The 20942-nt window shown below is 31.3% G+C and overlaps 3 protein-coding genes across 7 annotated transcripts; 2 read left to right on the plus strand and 1 right to left on the minus strand.

Moving 5' to 3' along the window:
- The first annotated feature begins 1032 nt into the window (after positions 1–1032).
- Positions 1033–6726, plus strand: LOC101501517 (uncharacterized). Of its 2 annotated transcripts, XM_004504983.4 has the most exons (12): positions 1035–1612; positions 1702–1786; positions 2204–2334; positions 2469–2571; positions 2717–2731; positions 3557–3702; positions 3871–4066; positions 4405–4479; positions 4716–4832; positions 5024–5068; positions 6102–6200; positions 6344–6726. In XM_004504983.4, the coding sequence occupies exons 1-12, from the start codon at positions 1341–1343 to the stop codon at positions 6362–6364; spliced, it is 1305 nt and encodes a 434-aa protein (XP_004505040.1). In that variant the 5' UTR covers positions 1035–1340; the 3' UTR covers positions 6365–6726. The 2 variants fall into 2 exon arrangements, with proteins under 2 accessions (XP_073225987.1, XP_004505040.1); XM_073369886.1 differs by lacking the exon at positions 4405–4479 and having other exon boundaries at positions 1033–1612.
- A 1082-nt stretch (positions 6727–7808) lies between these two features.
- On the minus strand, positions 7809–10149 carry LOC101501833 (stem-specific protein TSJT1-like). 3 transcript variants are annotated; one of them, XM_004504985.3, is made up of 5 exons: positions 9990–10149; positions 9530–9861; positions 8800–9040; positions 8523–8643; positions 7809–8179 (listed from the first exon to the last, which is right to left on the minus strand). In XM_004504985.3, exons 2-5 carry the CDS (start codon positions 9736–9738, stop codon positions 7992–7994), a joined length of 759 nt encoding a protein of 252 aa, XP_004505042.1. In that variant the 5' UTR covers positions 9739–9861; positions 9990–10149; the 3' UTR covers positions 7809–7991. The 3 variants fall into 3 exon arrangements, with proteins under 3 accessions (XP_004505042.1, XP_012572522.1, XP_004505043.1); XM_012717068.3 differs by having other exon boundaries at positions 10013–10093; XM_004504986.4 differs by lacking the exon at positions 9530–9861 and having other exon boundaries at positions 9990–10118.
- A 6392-nt stretch (positions 10150–16541) lies between these two features.
- On the plus strand, positions 16542–19993 carry LOC101502576 (E3 ubiquitin-protein ligase AIRP2-like). 2 transcript variants are annotated; one of them, XM_012717151.3, is made up of 6 exons: positions 16542–16863; positions 17005–17155; positions 17243–17309; positions 17404–17638; positions 18054–18094; positions 19286–19423. In XM_012717151.3, exons 1-5 carry the CDS (start codon positions 16784–16786, stop codon positions 18091–18093), a joined length of 573 nt encoding a protein of 190 aa, XP_012572605.1. In that variant the 5' UTR covers positions 16542–16783; the 3' UTR covers position 18094; positions 19286–19423. The 2 variants fall into 2 exon arrangements, with proteins under 2 accessions (XP_012572605.1, XP_004505044.1); XM_004504987.4 differs by lacking the exon at positions 18054–18094 and having other exon boundaries at positions 16549–16863; positions 19286–19993.
- The last annotated feature ends 949 nt before the right edge of the window (positions 19994–20942 follow it).

Below are 20942 nucleotides of genomic sequence, written 5' to 3' on the forward strand. Positions count from 1 at the left end.
CTTATTCATGAACACTTTGCACCATATTGATAGTAGAAAAACTGTAGAGACTATTTTTAGTGTGGAATCCGACCTCTTGTATTTTTTTGTATTTGTTTTTTAGTTTCACTGTAATGTTTATTTTGTTCAATTTACAAATTATCTTTTATTCAATACAAACAGATTCAATACAACTAATGATTTTAACGTTGTTAATATTGTAGATTTAAAAGTATAATTATTTCGATAAGTATATTTTATCATTTTATGTTGTTAGTTTGGATGTTGTAAATTTATTTTTTATGATTTTAATAAATTTATATTTGTATGTTATCAATCAATATATTTTATTAATTTAATAAATAAATATAATTTTTTGTAAAAGCAAATTATAACTGTCATGATTATAATTATGCCTTTAATTCAATTATCCTCTTTTATTTAATAAAAGGGTGGATGAACTTAGGTAACTTAAAGTAACTCTTACTAAGATTCTTCCGCCGCTTAATAATTCTTAATATAATGTTAAATTTTTAAAAAAATACTCCATACTTTATTGAATGTTTTAAAAAAATAAAATGAAATGAAATTGATGGCTAATTTTATAAATATTTAAAGGAATTTGAATTCGAGGTAATAAAGTTAGCTTTTATCATTGATTGTACCTCAACTATTTTGTTGAATAAGTTCAATACAACATATAACAAATATACCTTTCATAAAATTGAACGTATAATAATGTATTATCTATTATGAAAATGTATGTTTGTAAATAAAAGATATAATCAACGTATAAAATAAATATTTGTAAAATTAAACTTAACTAGTAAATATTAATATTGTTTAGTTTGAATTTATGACCTCGTGGTCATGTATCAATTTTTTTATAAATTTATTTATACAAAAATAACTTGTAAAAATAAATATAAGTAAACTGTTTTAGTTTTTTTTTACGACAAATTATCTCACTTTAATATATTAACTGTTAATTTCCTCACTTGATTAATTTTTCATTTTTTTATAAAAGAGCTAAAATCGTTAACAATCATATTATGGTCCTCTAAAACCAACAGTGGATATTGTTCTTGGAAGGTTCGAATTGCGTTTGAGTGTACAAACGTGATAAAACAAATTCATCCTTTGGAAAGACAACACTAGATGCACATTTTTGTGCGCAAAGGAAAGTGTACTGCATTTTTAACTTAGTTTAATTTAGACTGTTGTGCCAAAGGAGTTTATTTATTTCGTTGAAGACACAGAGACAGATTGGAAGCGATCTAGGGTGCTGTTGTTTCTTGATGTGAAGCATTTGTATTTGCATTTGGATTTGAATTTGAATTTGAATTTGGAAGAAGAAGAAGATGAGTCAAGGAGGAGGATCTTCAGGTTCTCATTCGGTTGCGTTTCGTGTTATGAGACTATGCCGTCCTTCCTTCAACGTCGACCCTCCCCTTCGTCTCGACCCCGACGACCTCTTCGTCGGCGAAGACATCTTCGATGATCCCTCCGCCCCCTCCCCTGCCGACCTTATCGCCCCCGATTCGGATCCCAATTATCGCAACCGCTTCCTCCTTCATCACTTCTCCGATTCCATGGGTCTCTCTGGCCTCCTCGTTCTCCCTCAGTCCTTCGGGTCCCGTTCTCTCTCTTCATATTCAGTTACCTATTTCTTTAATTATTATTATTATTATTGTTTTTGAATTTCAAATTCGCGTGTTGCAGGGCCATTTACTTGGGAGAGACATTCTGTAGCTATATAAGTATAAACAACAGCTCCAATTTTGAAGTCAGAGAAGTTATTATCAAGGTCAATTCTCTTTCTAACAACCTCAATTACATTCTTTTTTACTTGCAGCATTATAAACTTTTCTATTCACTGGTTTCACTTTCTTTTAATGTGTTCCATAAATAGATAAGTATAAGTAGTTTCTTTTATGCTCAACAAAATACATATGCAATTTTATTCATAATAGTGAGATCGGAGTACTGAATTTGTATATTGAGTTTAATGGTGATTTACACCAACATTCAATAATAACTCGTGATTTTGCTGAAGAAGTCCATTTTGTAACTGCAATTCAAAAGTAACTGCAAAATGTTAGATTCATTGGACGTCGGAGTTAAACTAGTTTACACAGGATGTGCGGGTCCCCTTTACTCTTTGTAGATTTCATTCCTTTGAAATTTTTATGCACTTCATTATTTAAAACTTTGTAACTGCCAGGCTGAAATCCAAACAGAGAAACAGAGAATACTTCTTTTAGATACATCAAAATCACCAGTGGAGACTATACGAGCTGGTGGCCGTTATGATTTTATTGTGGAACATGATGTCAAAGAGCTTGGACCTCACACGTGAGTTCTATCTAACTCAACAATGTCCTTCTGCTACTATCTGCATATTTTGCATGCAATATTGTTTGCATATGCTATGCTTCTTTCTATTGTTTTTTTTTAATTAATTTGACTCACCACATGTCCTCCTTTAGGCTGGTTTGCACTGCATTGTACAACGATGGTGATGGTGAGCGTAAATATCTTCCCCAATTTTTCAAGTTCATCGTTGCTAATCCACTTTCTGTTCGGACGAAGGTATTAATCTCTTTCTTTTGTTAATGATATTAAGAGTGAATTTGAATAAAACTATTATACAGTAACTGGGTTATTGAATGCTCTCAAATTTTTCTTTCTGCATTTACATGACTCATGTGCTTGCTTGCTGAATTCTTTTTTGCAGGTCCGTGTTATCAAGGTATGTTGATGATTTGAATATACTACTATACAGTTGTAAGTGTAATTTCTTTTCCCAGACAGACATGGTGGTCTTAAGGTGAAGATAGTGCACTCGTATTCGATGTTGTAGTACATTTTGCTGGACTTAAGCAATGTTACACCATTTTATTTTCTCCAACTTTCCTTTTATTGTGGTGTCAAACACATTTGGGTTGTCACAGCTCCAGTCCTCAATGTCGGACTGATATCTACTCATCACTTTTTTTAACAACCTCTCTTAAACAATCAAAATACTATCTAACAGGGTGTCTGGTTTGGTTTAGTTTTTGTTTTCATTTTCGGTTGATATTTCTCAGAATAGTATCCCTTGATTACTATCATGTCACTGTTTTCATTCTGCTTCCTAGCTCCAAATTTTTGTGGAGGAAATGGTCAAAACAATGTTTCCTTCTTTCTCACTATTTCCTTGGGAAAAAGTTGAAAACTAGAGATAAAATTAATATAACATGATACTTTGAGATTAACAACAACTAAATAGCAACTAAAATTGAAAATACAAACAAACTGAACCTCCCCTAATTTCTTTAACCTTCATTCCTTAAAGTATTGATTAGCCACCCTTCCCTTTTATTTTTCCAGAACAAACTTTGACACATTAAGGCCCAACTTTAGACGAACATGTTTATGAGGTTGTCTGATATCAGTATTCTGGTTTGAAAATGCCATGTTTTAATCTTCAATTTTTAAGGCTTTAAGGAAATTATGTCAGCTCTGTAAATTGAAGTGCCCACCCCTACCTACAGACTACAGTTGTGCATCAATTTATCTCCTTGATGTGTCTCAGGAAACTACCTTTTTGGAAGCTTGTATTGAAAACCATACCAAATCAAACCTTTTCATGGACCAAGTTGATTTTGAACCTGCTCAGCATTATAGTGCAACAATACTTAAAGGTGATGGGCATCATTCTGAGAAAGATAGTCCTACAAGGTCAGTGCTATGTATTTTTTTGGAGTTTAACATTATAAAATAAACAAATACTATGGTTTGGCCTTTCTGTGCATCTATATGTTGGCTCATCTCAGTTAAATATGTTTTATTATTATTATTGTTGTTGTTGTTGTTGTTATTGTTGATTATATATTATATTAAATTCAGGGAGACATTTAAGCCGCCAGTATTAATAAGATCTGGTGGAGGAATTTACAACTATCTCTATCAATTGAAATCGTCATTGGGTGATTCTGATCAAACTAAAGTTGAGGGAAGTAACGTTCTTGGAAAACTCCAGATAACATGGCGAACAAATTTGGGTGAACCCGGTCGCCTGCAGACCCAGCAGATATTGGGGACTGTAAGTATTTTTTCTTCTACAATGATGATCCATAAATAAATGAATTAATTATCTGCTGTGTTGTAACCTTGTTAAATATGAGTAAACAATAACCAAGTTGATGGCCAGGCTTCTTTGTATGTGCACAACATTCATCTGAATCTAGTATGATGTATTTCATTTTTCCCCTTCACTTTCAAAACAATAAAGCTGATTACATGTTTAATATTCAAATCCTGTTCGATGCACATTAACTTATTAATTAAAATTTAATGCTTGTAACATGGCCTTCAGTTTTCTAAATCGTGAATATTTAGTTCTCATACACCAGTATTTTGTCTGGAAATGTTTCTTTGCAGCCGACAACAAAGAAAGATATTGAGTTGCAAGTTGTAGAAGTTCCATCTATCATTAACCTTCAAAGACCGTTCACGGTAATTTATGATCCAATGGTCTACACATTATAAACCAGAAAAGTGCATCTTAGGTATTCTAGGTTTTGGGCCGCGGATCATTTTTCATTCTATGTAATAGCTCTTGGTAGAATTTACTCACCATCTTAGAGTACAGGAATCATTTAATCATGTTCTACTTTTGATCCTCAAATTCGGTGTACTAAGAAAAGAAATTATAAATATGGAAGCTGAAGTTGATTGCTTGTTCTTTGCAGCTAAAACTGAATCTTACAAACCTGACAGATAGAGAGCTGGGCCCGTTTGAAGTTAACTTATCCCAAAATAGTTCATCTGGGGAGAAGGTTATTATGATTAATGGCCTTCAATCAATGGTAATGCATTTTGTGTAGATCGGCTCTTCCTTTGATTGTCCAGAGTATAACTTTTTCCCTCTGATACACGGTGTCTTTTTATCATAATTTGTGTTTGGACTGGAGTTTAGATATTGCCATTATGTGCAATCTTATTACTTGAATTTTTCTTGCAATTAACTCTAACATGTGATGTTGAAATCTATGCACAGGTTTTATCACAGATTGAGGCTTTAGGATCCAGTAATTTCCACCTGGTATGAATTTAAAGAATTCCGCTCTTATATCAGATACCTGTAATTGTGGTAGTGGTATTGAAATTTTGAAATCATATTACATAACATTTGGTCAGTTTCTAGCCTAAAAACTTCCATTTATTCTATTCAGGTTTCTTTTGATAATGTTTTTCTACTAAATCACTTTTAGCTTATCATGTTGGCTACTTGTTGTGGATTAGTAATTATCAACTGTGTTATCTTTTCACTTCATTTATAACTCGGGTCATTTGGATTCTGATGCAACAAATAATGCATCTATATAAGTTTATCAATGAGGAAGGCCGTAGGGGATTCAGCCATTATTATTGATAATGGAGCACTTCTAAATTATAAAATCACGGATGTACTTCTTCTGGAATTCCTGATATTAGATCAATATTACTTGGTATTAGTGTGGAAAGTTGAGGGATCGAGCTTCGTGTAATAAGTGTGGAAAACATGAGAAAGAATCCGCATAGGGGTCTAAATAACCCCCTGCACACTTAGCAGGTGGGACGGGATTAGTTAGGGAAAACCTTTGGTTAACAAAGAGATTAATGAAGGAAACATAACGGAAGGGTGCGCGGAATTTCTAAGTGGGAAATAGTAAGGTAAGGGGTCTGCAGACTCCTATGGCCTTAAATAGTCTGCAATCATTTTCATTCTGTTTTTGAGTGCTTTGGTCATCTGTATCCGTTGCGACAGCCCTTTGGAATTTGGATGATAATTTCTGAGATCAGTATCTAGGATATATCTATCTTGTTGAGATTTAAATTAAATAAAACTATCCCTATCCAATATTCGTTTCAATCATTATGATTTCTTGCTATTGATTAATAATGATTTATCTTTTTAGGCCTCATTTACAGGATATAATAACTAATAAAAAAACACACAGTAGTAGGAGGACAACGATTTAAAGAAAAACTGCTCCTAATCACAATTCAGTGCATTGCATGGGTTACATCTCACATCTCCTTAGAATCATATTGTCTTTTGTTTAATACTGTTGACAATGTCATGACCTATGCAGAATCTCATAGCTACTAAACCTGGAATTCAGAGAATAACGGGCATTACAGTGTTTGATACAAGGGAGGTGAAATCTTATGACCCACTTCCTGATTTAGAGGTTGGTTGTGTGGGTTGGTTATGTTCCATGAGCCGTTTGATTTTTGTTTATGATCAATTATTCTAAGAACGTTTGATGGTCCATTGCCTTTGCCCTTCAAACCCAAAAGTTGGATGACATTCTAATTTCCCGTGTTGTTGCAGATTTTTGTGGACATAGATTAAAAGTGTGACCGCAGCAACCAGTTTGGTCAGAAGTGTGGTTCACAGTGCCATATTTTCAAAAGGTTGATCTGCTGAACTTTGCAGGTCGTGTTCTGTATCATTGATGCGCCTAATCAGATCGGCCAAGTCCCTAATTGGTAGCTTTGATACTTCTAGGCTCAGTTTCTCTTCCAAGTCAGGGCCAATGAATCCTACATGATCACAAAGCCTTATTGGAATGTCTGCAAACATCTGTAACTTAATTGTGGAGTATTGAGTGGTTGATTACATGTTGTAAGAAGCAAAGTTCTTGCTTTTATTGTTTCAAGGGGCACGGTTGTTTTGATTGCCATCAAGCAGTAAAAATCAATCTTTTATTACAATATATATCTGCAACAGTTTAATCGCCATTCCTCTATAGAAAGGTTTACATCACAGTTTCTCATATTGTAGTAAATAGTCAACTATGATAATGATGCTATAGTCCTGTGAATTTTATCATAAAAAATTTATCAATTTATGATGGTGTTCTATGGAAATGATGAGCTATGATGCTATTTGCAAACTATTAGTTTTTTTCAAAAGGCAAAACTTTATAACAACTAGAGAAGGAAGTTAAGCACAAGTTGTGCTAAAAACAGACCCTTCCCAAGCTGCATCGTCACTAAAAACAGTTGTCTGCGATGTATTATTCCCCAGACCTCCCTATCCAAACCCAACACCCTCTAGCATCTTTTAGTCTCTGCAATATCAGGGGGAAAGAATTAAGGGACTAGCTACCTAATTGGATTATAACAAAATGGTATGCTCCATTAGGTATACCCCTGCTGATACCGAAAAGCAAACCCAGATCTGCCAGTGCCTATATTACCAATTGGAAGACACGGTCCAAATATCACCCCTGTCCTGGTGATTAATTAAGTGTTGAGAGTTGGAAAACCTGTATCCTAGCATCAGTGTGGACAAAAATAATGAAAAACACCCCTTCCCGTATATAATTCCAACCCTGCAATGAATTGAAAATATTTTACATCATCAACACACTACCTTCCTGCTGTCACTATCACGACCAAGCTGCAGCAGATTGTAGGATATCTGTTAAGCTCCACCCCTCACAGCTGACCCCTGCAACACTGGTCCCAATCCAACTACCTCTGCCTTCAGCATCGGCACAGCCGCTCTTGAACAGAAACAATCCAAAATACCTACAACCCAAATACAATGTCTTGATAACCACTTAGTTTTGTTGACACCAGTGATCCTGATTTCCTGACTGACAATGCCAGTCTTGATTATGATTGCACTCATTTACATTTCAATCTATTGAAATCCCCCCAACTCCTCTACAGCACTCTCATTCATTCATAACATTAAAACTCAACAGTCTAAGTACAAAACTCTTATAAAACAAGTCAAATTGAAATAGGGAGGGTAAAATTTAGAACAACATAATACCAAAACAAAATTATAAAACTTAAACTTCTTGTTATTAATGTAGCAAATGACCAAGGTCCTATTCAACTGCCAATCAGTAACATATACAACAAGGTAATCAAAGAAGCTAACAGAAAAAGGGAAGAGGAAAAAAAAAATCCCAAAAGAACTAATAACAAAGGATTGCCCCCTTTAAATTATGTCACCGATTGGATCATGAACCCCAATTGACCCAATTAGCTTCACTTCCAACACGTGGCATCATTGACTTCCTAGATTGGGAGTCAACAAAGAAGTCGGCCCCACACATAACTCCCTCACTATCAATCCTTGGTATTGGCTTCAACTTCTTCATTGGATGTTCATAACTCATTAGACCATGCTCACTATGAAACAGGCACCCTGCATTTTCATTTCATTCATTAAATTAAATTCCAAATAAAACATAATCCTTTACATATATATTTACTTCCTATGCTTCTAGAATTCAATTTTAATTTTAAGCATGTGAAGTATTTATCAACTTTGTCGATGCTTAAGCGATCGAGTCTAGATCCACTCGGACCAACGTAATGATGGGATCTTAATTAATCTCACAATTGAACTAGTTTCATTTGATAAGAAAATTTATAGTTTAAATGATGATTTTAGAATAAAAGTCTCAAGATTTTAGTAATGATAATAGATGACATCCTTAATTTCTTAAAATTAAGTTATAAAATGTTGGTTAGCCAAATCTATATACCTGTAGGGAATGGTGCAAATGACTTAGCACAACTTGCTTTAATAAGCTCCAACTTCTCAGAAATAACAACAGAACCATCAGCTGCAATACCCCAGAAAAGCCCAATTTTTCCATTACAATCCTGCTCAAACATAAGCAACATGTGATGTGAGATATTAATACTATCATTATAAGAGCTTAATTATTGATAACACCATTCACATTATAAGATATTGTATATTTCCTTTCCATACTAGAAAATGAAGATATAATTAAAGTGATTTAAAAAGGGTCTTACTGATGCAAAAAAAACTGTTCCATCCTTGTTATCATAGATCACAAATCCAAAACTACCATCAAGTTCTTTGAGGACCTGATCAACAGGATATGGACCCCTGTCACGAAGTGTCCTATAAGCTTCAATGATGAAATTGGCCTCATTGGTTCCCTTTGATAGCCCATATTGCTTTATCAGCATGCTTAGGTTGTCCAGGCTACCCATGAATGCACAATATATGTTATCCAAACCACAAAACAACCTGCATGACACATTTTTTTCTTGAGACAAAATACATAACTCAATACACATACATTTTTGCACTTAAATACAATTTATAAATTAGTTTAAATATATTTTTGGTCCAACAAATATACCATCTTTAGTATTTAGTCTTTGAAAATATACTATCCTTTTGCTTTTGTTTTTGAAATATTTATGTTGGAATTGTTATGATAATATACATAACATTTGATTTTAATCCCTCTAATGTGAACTACATAAGGACTAAAATAAATATTATATTGGACATCGGTCAATTACATATGAATAAATATTTCATGATTAAAATAAAATAACAATGGCAAAAATAAAAGTAGTATATTTGCAAGGATAAAAATGAAAAAAGAAATTACATTAACAACTAAAAGAAAAAAAAATAGTATATTTGTAAGAAATAAACATATCTAAACCTTATAATTCAATTGTGAAATTTGAGAGATCCAAATCATTAATTCTCATTGTTACATACCCCTGATGTTTGGAGGTATTGTTTGAAGGGGAATAAGCAAGAATACCATCATTTCCAAAGTTAATGGAGAAAGCATTGGATGGATTGCATGATATGAAATCATGAAGAATTTCATCAGGAACTTTAGAGTTTTTGGATGATTCCAAAGAAGCAGGACTATTAAGTTCTTGAGGTGGATTAACCAACTTTTGCTTGAAAATTCCCAGCATTTTTGCCTCTATAGCAGGGTCCAAATTCTCTTTAAATATCTCAACTTTCTTATTTCTTTTAACTTCTCTAAGAAGTGTATATAATTTCTCAAAGAAATGAACCAATATTAATAAAGCAATTATCTGCAAATAGTACATCAAAACTCTAATAAGTTTTCAAACTATGAAAAATCATGAACATTAACAAATATACACATTTTAAATGTGGAGAAGAAAAAAGGACACAGATAGAATGAAATAAAATAATTTACCAAAAATGAGTAATCTCAATGGCTGCAGATAGAAAATGAGATTTAGTGATATCCTTTGAAGACGGATAGTGATAGGTAGAATGAGTCATTTATGGCTAAATATATATAGGTAGAGAGAGAGAGATCATGTAATGCTTATGCTGGAACTTTTATCCAAATTAACAACCAGTAAGAAGAAGGAGTTAAAATCGGTAACAAATTACTATTATGAGACAAATAACTAATAGGTTTATAATAATAATCTTTTGTTGTTGTGAAAACTAAATGCTTATAGTAGTGAATATATTTCTTTTCTTAACAAACCAAAACACAAGATGTGTCTAGCCAAAAATATCAAGATTACAATAGCAATTTTTATATTGGTAGATATTTTTAAAATAAATAAGCAAAAATAAGATATGCACACTTAATTAGTAGAAATTAGTTTTATATTGATGTTTAATAAAAAATTTATATTTTGTCAAATCACACCGTTTTATAAAAGTATTTTAAAATCAGTGGACTAACCTAACCAAAGTGATAATTATGGATAGTATAAAATTGGTGTATAACTCATGTTTTATTTATCGAATTGTAAAAAAGAAGGATGGGATGATGTTTTATGTAAAAGAATCTTAATTTTTATTGTTGGATGGAGTACAATAAATAAAATAAAAGATAAAGGCGAGGCATTATCCAGAAGATAGCCAGCAACATATGACAGTGACATGAGTCAGCATGTAAATGTAATCTCCATTCCTTAATCGTCGAAAACTGCGCTAACCTTTGACTAGGGTGCTTGTGGCTGTTTGTGCCATCCACAGATTTCTATCATCGGTAATATTTTTGCTAAAGCCTTTTCTATAGGTCTCTCTCTCTACTCTACTATTTATATTTATTAGTAAATTTCATTCCATAGTTGACCACTTTAGCAAATGGTATAAACTGAATTAATGTTTAAAAGATATCAAAATTTTATAGACGGTTGACAAAAAGATAAATTAATGATCTTATCGATCTTTATTGTTATGATTATTTTATGTATAATAATTCAATAAAAATAAAAAAATATACATTTGTTCTTCAAAATAAAATTTATTGAACCGACGTTAATTAATTTATTATTTCAATAATAAAAACGCGAATAATTGTTAATTTATATTTGTAAGGAGTTTCTTTGACAATTTTTAGAATTTTGAATGTTTAATTGTAGTTTTAGTTCTTCTATTTTAACTGAATTACGAAAGTAATCTCTCATTTTATTTCTCCTCAGTTTTAGCTCTTAAACAGAATTTTGGTCAAAAACTTAATGAAGTGTCATTTTTTTAAGTCACACCACATCGTTTATTATCATAGATTTCAGGTACAATTGTTGCATCACGAGATCTTGAGATACGGTGTGGCTTAAATAAGTGCAAACAAAATGATATTTTATCAAAAAAAATTTATCAAAATTCAGTTTGGATGATCAAAATTGGAGAGAAATAAAATGGATTGACTATTTTCGTAATTCTACTAAAATAGAATGACAAAAATTGCAATTTAGCCAATTTTAAATAACTTTTAAATGCTAGTTCATGGTGGACTATCTATGAAAGTGGTTCATCATAGCATTATTTTTTTATATTATTGACAATTTAAAAAAAAATTAAACCACGAATTTGTTTAACTATTGCACTATTTTACTTAGGGTTTATTTGTTCGATGACGATGAGAATAGGAGACATATTTTAACTAAATTAAATCGATGTTTGATTCAAAAGAGAATAGATAATAATTAAAGATATGTTAGATTCACAAAAGAAGGATAAATATTGTAAAACTAATTCATGTTTTATCTCAATAATCTTACAATAATCTCATCATTTTTAAGCTATTCATTTCATAAATTACAATCCCACATATGATGCGAATAAACACCAATTAGTATTCCATGAACATGAAACTCGATAAACATGAAAACTCCATAAATAATCAAACACAAAAGTTCTAACTAAATGTTTGAGCCATAATGAAAATACACGCAAGTGAGTGATGACTGGACATAATCCATTTTAGGTGAACTAGTATAAATCTCTATGTGTCCTTCACTAAACTCTTATTATCTCTTCATTTTATCTCGTTCTATTCTTATTTCGGTTCTAAACATCTATCTTTTAAAACTAATTTATTATCCCCACATAAAGGATATTCATTTAAAAGGAAAATTTTAAAAAGAGATATCACTATTCAACCTCTCTTATAATGATATTTTAGCTACTTCAAGATATTTGTATAATCATTGTTTTGTGTACTTCAGTTGGACTTTGGAAAATTATTCTGAATTTGGAATTTGTCAACATCTTTCATGACAGAGCAATATATCTTAGGCAACGAATTTGTGTCACATCAACAATCCTTTATTAAATTCTAAGCTTATTCCTCCAAAATTGGAGGCAACTCAAAGTTATGATATTCTTTCATTATATTATTTCTTTCTAGTATTGTTGCATTTCTTTCTCTCAGGGCATCTGCAACCACATGCATTATTTCTTTAAGTTCAATAATTATCGTGTTCTTGACCACTTTGAATTTCTTCCTTTTATCATCATTTGATATAGGCAAAGGATCTAGTTATTGTATTTAGGTTATAGAAAAATCGCCAGCAAGAGCATCAAATTTCCCCAAATAGACCATTGAGCCATAAGGTTGTAGAATAATTTTTTCTTCCAATTCAATAATAGTTTTCAAAACTTGATGGAGATGACAACTAATTGTCTCACCAAAACGAAGAAAGCAAAAGTTGATATTTAGAAAGTTGATGTACCTTGTCTAAACTTTAGACCAAATACATCAACTTTTCAAATTTCTATTTTGTTTATGTTTCATTCCAGAAGAAATATACCTTTATGGAAACAAAACGAGAATACCAACTTTAGGTGAAAAGACTAAGTATATTAAAGTTTATGTCAATGAGTAGTTCATCATGACCTTAGTAGTTAGAACAATTGATGTGCACCAAAGAAAGTGATGTTTGATAGTGATATGTCATAAATAATCGACCTTCTAGGGGTTCGAGATAAACACATTTTGGTCGAACATACTCAAGAGTGACTAAATAGTATAGAAATTTAGGACGACTATAAAGTAACTCAAGAAGCAAATTGGTAACCCAATTGAAATAAAATAACATTGAAGATTAGAATAACAACAATATTAGCCTTATAACGACCTACAATAATCCCATGAATATATATTTAATTGATCAACGAGAGAGTTTGTCAAGGCCAAAAGAATGACTATGAGCAAAATATGTGGACACGAATACATCAGACAAAGTCAACGAAGATTGGTACTGGCAAAAATGACAAAGCAAGGTACATTGTCATCAATAACAGAGTAGGACATGTCATTATAAGATAGCAATTTATCAAAACAATATCCCCATAACCAAAATGGAAAGTAATCATGGAAAAGAAATGAGATTTTTCGTTCATCAACCTCTCTTTGTTTAGGTGTATAACTATAAGACGCGAAATGAAAAATGGCATTAGATGTCATAAATGATTGAGATTATTAAGACAAATATTCATAAACATTTGGCTTATGTAAAGAGCTAATGTATCGGACGACTAGTCCCAATCTGTTGGGCTTGGGTTTGGGCGCCATTAGCTAGATATATAGTACATAAGATAAATAATTAGATCTTAAAAAGAGATAATAAAAAATCATACCTAATATGATATGATCAAATGTTCTAAAGTCGAGAATCTATAGACTAAGAGAAGATGATTGAGATATGCAAACACATAAATTATTAATGTGTACAATCAGATAAATACATTTGAAGGATGATTACAATACGTCTTTTTTAGAAGAAAGTGGAAGGAAAGATAGTGGGGAAAGACAAAGAGGAGAGAAGATTAAAAATTGTTTGAAACACTTTTATATTGATTTAGTAGGACCTGTTTGAAACACTTTTATATTTAAATTTTTAAAGATTATTTTACAAATTTGATTTAGAAAATTGTTTTAAAACATAGAATTAAAGAAAAACTTGTTTGAGAAATTTGTTTCTAAAAGCATAGAGATGAAAAAAAAAACAGAAAACTTATTTGATAATATATATATATATTTTTTTTAAATTGACTAGAGAATTATAAAAACTGAAAAATGAGAAGTAAAATATCATTTATCTATTTTACTATTTTAGTTTTAAAAAATATAATATTAAAAATAATTTTTAAAACAAATAATTCATGCAATTTTTAAATCTTGAAAAAATTAAAATAGAATTCTTAAGATGAGAATTAAATTAACCTTAAGTTTGAGATAGGTGTCACCTCAAAATTGTTTTTGTGCTCAACCCAATAAAACCCCTGCTTTGGTTGAATTTTTGAGATAGTGTGCTCAAAATACAAATTAATTTTTGTTTTATTTGATTGATTCTTCATACGTAAATAGATATGTATATTTAATTTTTTTTAAACCTTTTTACCCACACGATAACCCGGCTGTGTTAAATTACTAGATTTTAAATTAAATATTATATATATATATATATATATATATATAATGAGAGAATAATAATGAAAACCCCATGTGGAAACAATAAAATAGTACCCCAAAAATCAAACTCTGACATGTAACACAATAAAAATGAGGGTTTACTTATACATCATTAATCACTTGTGTTTATATCATTATTAATCTTCTATTTTCTCCCTGTATAATATCTATTGTTAGTATCATATAGTTGATCTTGTATGGATCTTGTATGAGGGCATTAAAAAATAGTATCTGTTATAGTTAAGATAATGTACTAGTTATTTTTGTGATAATTTCAATATGTAAAATGATTAATTAAGTACATTACAAATCATTGTAACTTCTGTGGTGTGTATTATTCGCAATATGGGACACGGCAGAGAGAAAGTGTAACACAAAAAATTGAAGGGTAAAAAAGAGATAGAAAAAGAAATAAGAGAGAATGATGGAGAAATGAAAAGAGAGGATTCATATCCCACAAACGCAAAGCTTGTGTGAAGCCAAAACTACTAAAAATCGTAAAAGGTGAAGTGGCAAACCAATAAAGTGAAAGAAAAAAGAGCATGCAAATTTGGATAAAGGTCTTATTCATTAATTAATTATTTTACCATCCCATTTCTCCACTGTCCCCATTTCCATTTACATCAACGAGATGATGAAAGTATCACTACTCGTTAAAAATGAAAATAGAAGCATTTTTTTTAAAAGTGTTCTACACAATTGGCCAACCATAAAAATTGTTAAAAACATTTTTTTTTAAGGAAGATGCATTTTGATGTGAAGAGCTTTTCATGCAAACTAACCGAATATATTTAATTATTCGAATGCATATAAATAAGGTACACAATTACTTTCAAGATTAATAATTTTGACATGAATCCAACCATTATATATCGCTTTGCACTTTTTTTTTTTATATCCATCTTCATAGCAATTATTTCATTTCAGATATACATATGTCAATTCTTTAATTTCTTATAATAATTAAATTATTAAAATACAAAAATTATATTGTATTTCATTATTGATCAATATATTTCTAGCAATAATCAACCATTATGAGCATTAGATATTAGCGCATTATTATTTTTCCGTACTTTGTTTTTTTATTTTATAATCAGTTCTTATATTTTACTTTTTTTTCCTAGGTTCCCACCATGAAATCATAGTTAATTATATTTTGATACATGTTTGACACTAAATATAAATTTAAATTTAAATTGTAGTTCACTAAAAGTCTATCTCTTTCAATTAAATCTGTTATTATTTCTTAGTCTCATTATAAATGTCTCATTTAAGTTTTAAAGAATTATAAAAAAGATAATTAATTAGTTGTGTTAATTTTAATGAAATAAATTTATTTCATTTACAAAAATATTTATATTAACTATAAATAGAAAAATAATTAATATTAAATTTATTGATTTATAATATGAAGAGACATCTAATTTTAGACAATAAATATTTAATATGAGACAAATAAAATACTCTCTTTTGATACAAATATAAACAAAAATTAAATTATATTTAGTTCAAATTTTGAGTCAATATATATTTTGACTTTTTTCAAAACCACATTAAATCACATATAAATATTTAATGTACGTTTGATATCACATTTAATTTGACAAAATTACAATAAACTATGTAATTTGGCAAAATAAAAAATCTTAACTCTTATAAAATCTCTTTAATTTTTACAAATATTCCATTCATCTCATTTTAAAATATTTCATTTCCTACATTTCTCTGAAACAAATTATTAATTATTTTACAATAATTGTATTTTTATTGATATCCTTATATTTACTGTATCCTAATAATCAAAAATTTGAACTAACGATAATTAATAAAAATAATTAAATAATTTATTTATTTATATATTAAATTGAATGAATTAAGCAATTAAAATGAAACGAGAAGTAGAAGTTAGAGTTTGTTACGATTTAAAAAATGAGAAGTTTGTTTGTGAATTGTGACATTTGTGGAAAAAAGAATATTAATAAAAGATTTAATACGATTGTTATCTTGGAAAGAAGAATAAGAGTGTAAATTAATGCGTACGCGTGTCCTTGAAAGCTTCCCCTCTTGGCTTTGAAGAACAAACAGTATAGAAGAAACAAACACGAATCCAACCACTCTTTACTCTTTCTTCTCTCTTCTCTCTTCTCTCTTCTCTCTTCTCTCTTCTCTCTTCTCTCTTCTCTCATACAGAGCCAGAAGAACCATAGCTCACCACGGGGTTCTTCTTCTTTCGTTGATTTTTGCTGTGATCCTTAGAGAGAGATATGTATGTGGGTTCCATGCGCAAGTCTTTTAAGGATTCCTTAAAAGTCCTCGAAGCTGATCTCCAGCACGCCAATACTCTGTTAGTTCCTTTTTTCTCTTTCGGAATACTTTCTATTTTTGTTCTTTAATCATTTATGGACCTTTATTTTACTGCACAATTGTTGCTGCTTTATTAATTATAGATATGTATGTTTGTTTATTGCTTCATTTGGATGTGTAGGGCGTCAGATTTTCCTAGGGATTATGATGGTGCAAGCCTTCAGATGAGAATGTCATACAGTCCAGCTGCACACTTGTTTCTCTTTTTCGTTCAATGGACAGATTGTCATCTTGCTGGAGCTCTTGGATTGTTAAGAATCTTAATTTATAAGGTAACTTGTGTTGTTGATTTTTTTTTATAACCAGGGTTTTGAAATGAGAGACTTAGACAAGATGAACAGTTTTGCTCTGTGCTGTAGGTATATGTTGATGGAACAACCACCATGTCTACCCATGAAAGAAAAGCAAGTATAAGGGAATTCTATGGTATATCTTCCCTTTTGTCTTAATCTTAGTATTAAGTTTGTTTCTGTTTTAATTTTTGTTGGTTTATGATATATTGAATTTATGGTTTGAGCAGCTGTCATTTATCCCTCTTTGATGCAACTTCGAAAGGGTGTCACTGATACTGAGGATAAAAAGCAAAAGGCTGTATGCATGGAGAGGTATCGTAGAAGAGATGACGAGGACTATAGGCAATCTTCTGACATAGACATTGAAAGAGAAGATGAATGTGGGATATGCATGGAGATGAATAGTAAAATTGTGTTGCCCAACTGCAATCATGCTATGTGCCTTAAATGTTACCGAGAATGGTACTCCCTGCCCCTTCTCTCTCTGTCTCTGTGTGTGTGCACGCGTGTCTGAGACTCCCTATCTTTCACCGTCAAGAGTAGACTTATAGATGTCAAGAACTGAAAAAGATTTGGGGTTGTTTCATTTGTTTGTTTGTACTACGTGTTTGATTTTTATTTATTTATTAGTTTTTGCTGATTTCATGCATTATTGTTGTGATCACTAATAAATGACTACAATGTTTCAATAATTGTGAAATCTAATTATTCTGCTTGCTTGGGTTCCCTAGGTTTTGGGTTTTTCAGTTTGTTTGGGTCATATTTGTTAACAACCTTGCAAACTAGAATGTCTATTGCTATGCTAGAGGATTAAGTAGTGGTAATCGTGAGTCTCACTGTAAGTGAACTGGTTTTAGAATCCCGTGCTTGATTGCAGGTGCAATTCCACCAATAGGCTGTTGGCACCATGCATATGAGGTATGAGTTGTCACTTTCCTTATTGCTACCAGAATGGGAATATGCAGTTGCTAGAAGGATGTATTTTGTATGACTCCTGAATGCTTTTGGCTGTTTAGTACTTGAGCTGTTATGTATTTTGATAGTAGCGTATGAGTCTTATTTGACTTGTTGGAGTTGGTTAGGCTTAATATATTGATTAAACTTTCCTTTATTTGGATTTGATGTGTTTCCATTCCTTGCATATGCAGATTCTTTGAATGATAAACTCTAGCAAAAATCATTGCTCTTTTCCCGTTTATATAGTCTATTACTGTTCTTATAGTGAGGAAAGTGCAAACATCAAGAATCTAGAGACTTCTTTACTTACAGAAATGAAATATGTTTTGATTAGTGAGATGCTATTTTATTGTTGTAGTGACTGAAGAAAATTTGTGTTGATGCTTTTTGTGGAATTCCAATGGATTTATTTGTGTTTAAATGCTTTAATTGGAAGTGAATGAGAATAGTTCAGCCGTAAAGTTGTATCTGATTGAATAATTGGTTGAAGAGGTCGATCATGCACTGTCTATTAGGAGGATGGATGCAGCATGTCAATTTTCTATTGATGGGGAAAAAGGCATGTGGTCTTAGTTCCCTGATTGTGCTTATCATTGTTCCACCTGAGTCATACATTCTGATGAATTGAAAGGCTTGTTGTTTACTTTCCAGGTTCTTGATGAACCAAGTCTGCCCAATTGTCTGTCTAATTGCCTAATCTGTCTATCAGCTAGTCAGCTGAGGCCAATAATGGTATTTACAAATGAGCTAACCATGACCGATCACCACAAGGATTCAAACCCAAGATATGCCATTTGATTTTACCAGTTGTGAAACCCCTAATTGGTGTCTGATTCTTAATTTGAATTAGGGCAGACATAAAAATCTGCATAGATTTGATGTACATTTTGGGTCTGGTGGGAATTATTCCACAGTATGAAGACAAATGTTGGATATATTTCTGCATGACCTAGTTAGAGGGTTGAGTTATTAGATTAACCTCTTACCAAACCAAGGTAATACTGTACACTCACAGAGAGAGATTTGCAGTATTGGCTTTCCCATTATCATCCCAAGTTATGAAATTTTAGCAGATGTCTCATGCCCCCGGCATGTGTTCCAAGTGTGTTTTTGGTTCAGTTGAAGTTTAATTGATTTGGTGTGTTTTTGCAGGCGAACAATATCACAGTCGTGCCCATTTTGCCGTGACAGTCTGAAGAGAGTGAACTCAGGGGATCTCTGGGTATATACTGATAGAAGGGATGTGGTTGATATGGCAACAGTGACAAGGGAGAATCTCAGAAGGCTTTTCATGTACATAGACAAGTTGCCTTTGATTGTTCCAGACTCCCTCTTTGACACATACGACTCTCACATAAGGTGAGTGATTGCAACAGACTGATTTTAATGTATGCTGTTGTTGTCTTGGGTGGATAGTTGTTACTTCCTTTCAATTTGAAGTTAGTCATATAAAGTTTGAAGCTGATTTGGAGAATTCAGTTTATGTTATATATGTAGAGTTGCAGTTGTTGCTTCCTACTTCTACCAAAAGTATCCAACCCTTTGTTATTGTGGGTTGGTGGTGAAGTTGTGATGGTAAACTTGTATTTAGCTAGCTAATATGTATATCCTTGTACAGATTGAATTACTTAACAAGAGGTTTGCACAATCTGCTCCTGTCCCATTACTTTAATTGTATCTTTGGATTTAATGGCATATGGAAGTTGTTTTTCTATTCTGCCTTTTCCTGTAACATATCTTCTGTGAATTATTATTCAGAAGCTATCATTGTTAGTATTACAATTGATGTATCATGTATGTTACTACTATTTGATGTCTATATAAGACCAATGTCGTCTATTATGAGTTTTTAAAAGACCATGATTTTTGTTTCTTGTTTGTAATTGCAATTGTTTTTTTAACATTGCAACTGTTCGACAAGTGCTGCGACAAACTGTTGCAAAAAGCTTTTTATATTATGTCCTGTGAAAATACGATAAAATGATTGAACTATAACTGTATAATAACTTGATGAGCACTCAAAAAAGTTTATTATTGGTAAATATGCTTTGACGTGTGAAATTCAAAGCTGCTAAAGTTTTTGGTGTAGCAATTTAGTCCAACAACTGTGTTTAGGTTCCATAATAAATGTTTAGTGTGATAAAGAATATAGTTCATATTTGGCCTGAAGCATTTTAGAATTGTAAGAAGAAAGTTTTTTATAAAAAGAAACTCAACTAATTGCTTTTTACCCTACCTAGTTATGGTAGTTAGTTGTGCTTCATTCATCAGTTTATGTGACATTTTACCAATATGATTTGGTGACATTTTAACATGTCCCTCTCCCTCTCTCTATCTTTTTACACACACACAAACAATTTCCCTAATTATTTAATCCATACTTTTTGTAAATAGCTAATTGTAGTAGATGTTAATTTTGTTAGAAAGGTAACCGAGTGTTTTTATAAACGCCATGACACGGGTAGCACCGACCCAAGCATAAAAACTTCGCCTTGAACCTCCAAATAAATAAATAAATAAATAAAAATTTGTTAATAAATTGGTCCTCCAAATAAAACAGATTTCATGAAAATATCAAAATCTAATAAATTGTGGATTTTTCTTTTATGCATACAATCAGTGGATTTAAACTCGGGGTACATATATTCAAGACGGACTTATTTGGAAGGATGTGACAATAGATTCCCCTTAATTTTGAAAAACAATATTTTAATATTTAATATATTAAAATATAAATTATTCAATAAAGGGAAATATTTTATTATAAATTGTGCTTTCCTTATATTTTAATTTTTAAAATAAATATATG

The sequence above is a fragment of the Cicer arietinum genome, chromosome 6, assembly GCF_000331145.2.
Source record: "Cicer arietinum cultivar CDC Frontier isolate Library 1 chromosome 6, Cicar.CDCFrontier_v2.0, whole genome shotgun sequence".
In the NCBI taxonomy this organism is placed as follows: domain Eukaryota; kingdom Viridiplantae; phylum Streptophyta; class Magnoliopsida; order Fabales; family Fabaceae; genus Cicer; species Cicer arietinum.

Excerpts from the sequence above, each read along its gene's own strand:
- LOC101501517 (XM_004504983.4), top strand. The coding sequence starts at position 1,341 with ATGAGTCAAGGAGGAGGATCTTCAGGTTCTCATTCGGTTGCGTTTCGT. Across the intron at positions 2,335-2,468 it reads AAAGAGCTTGGACCTCACAC|GCTGGTTTGCACTGCATTGT; the intron begins GTGAGTTCTATC and ends GTCCTCCTTTAG. Across the intron at positions 5,069-6,101 it reads GATCCAGTAATTTCCACCTG|AATCTCATAGCTACTAAACC; the intron begins GTATGAATTTAA and ends TGACCTATGCAG.
- LOC101501833 (XM_012717068.3), bottom strand. The coding sequence starts at position 10,078 with ATGACTCATTCTACCTATCACTATCCGTCTTCAAAGGATATCACTAAA. Across the intron at positions 9,041-9,529 it reads AATACCTCCAAACATCAGGG|GTTGTTTTGTGGTTTGGATA; the intron begins GTATGTAACAAT and ends TGTGTCATGCAG. Across the intron at positions 8,644-8,799 it reads GAACAGTTTTTTTTGCATCA|GATTGTAATGGAAAAATTGG; the intron begins GTAAGACCCTTT and ends ATGTTTGAGCAG.
- LOC101502576 (XM_004504987.4), top strand. The coding sequence starts at position 16,784 with ATGTATGTGGGTTCCATGCGCAAGTCTTTTAAGGATTCCTTAAAAGTC. Across the intron at positions 16,864-17,004 it reads CTCCAGCACGCCAATACTCT|GGCGTCAGATTTTCCTAGGG; the intron begins GTTAGTTCCTTT and ends TTGGATGTGTAG. Across the intron at positions 17,310-17,403 it reads AAGTATAAGGGAATTCTATG|CTGTCATTTATCCCTCTTTG; the intron begins GTATATCTTCCC and ends TGGTTTGAGCAG.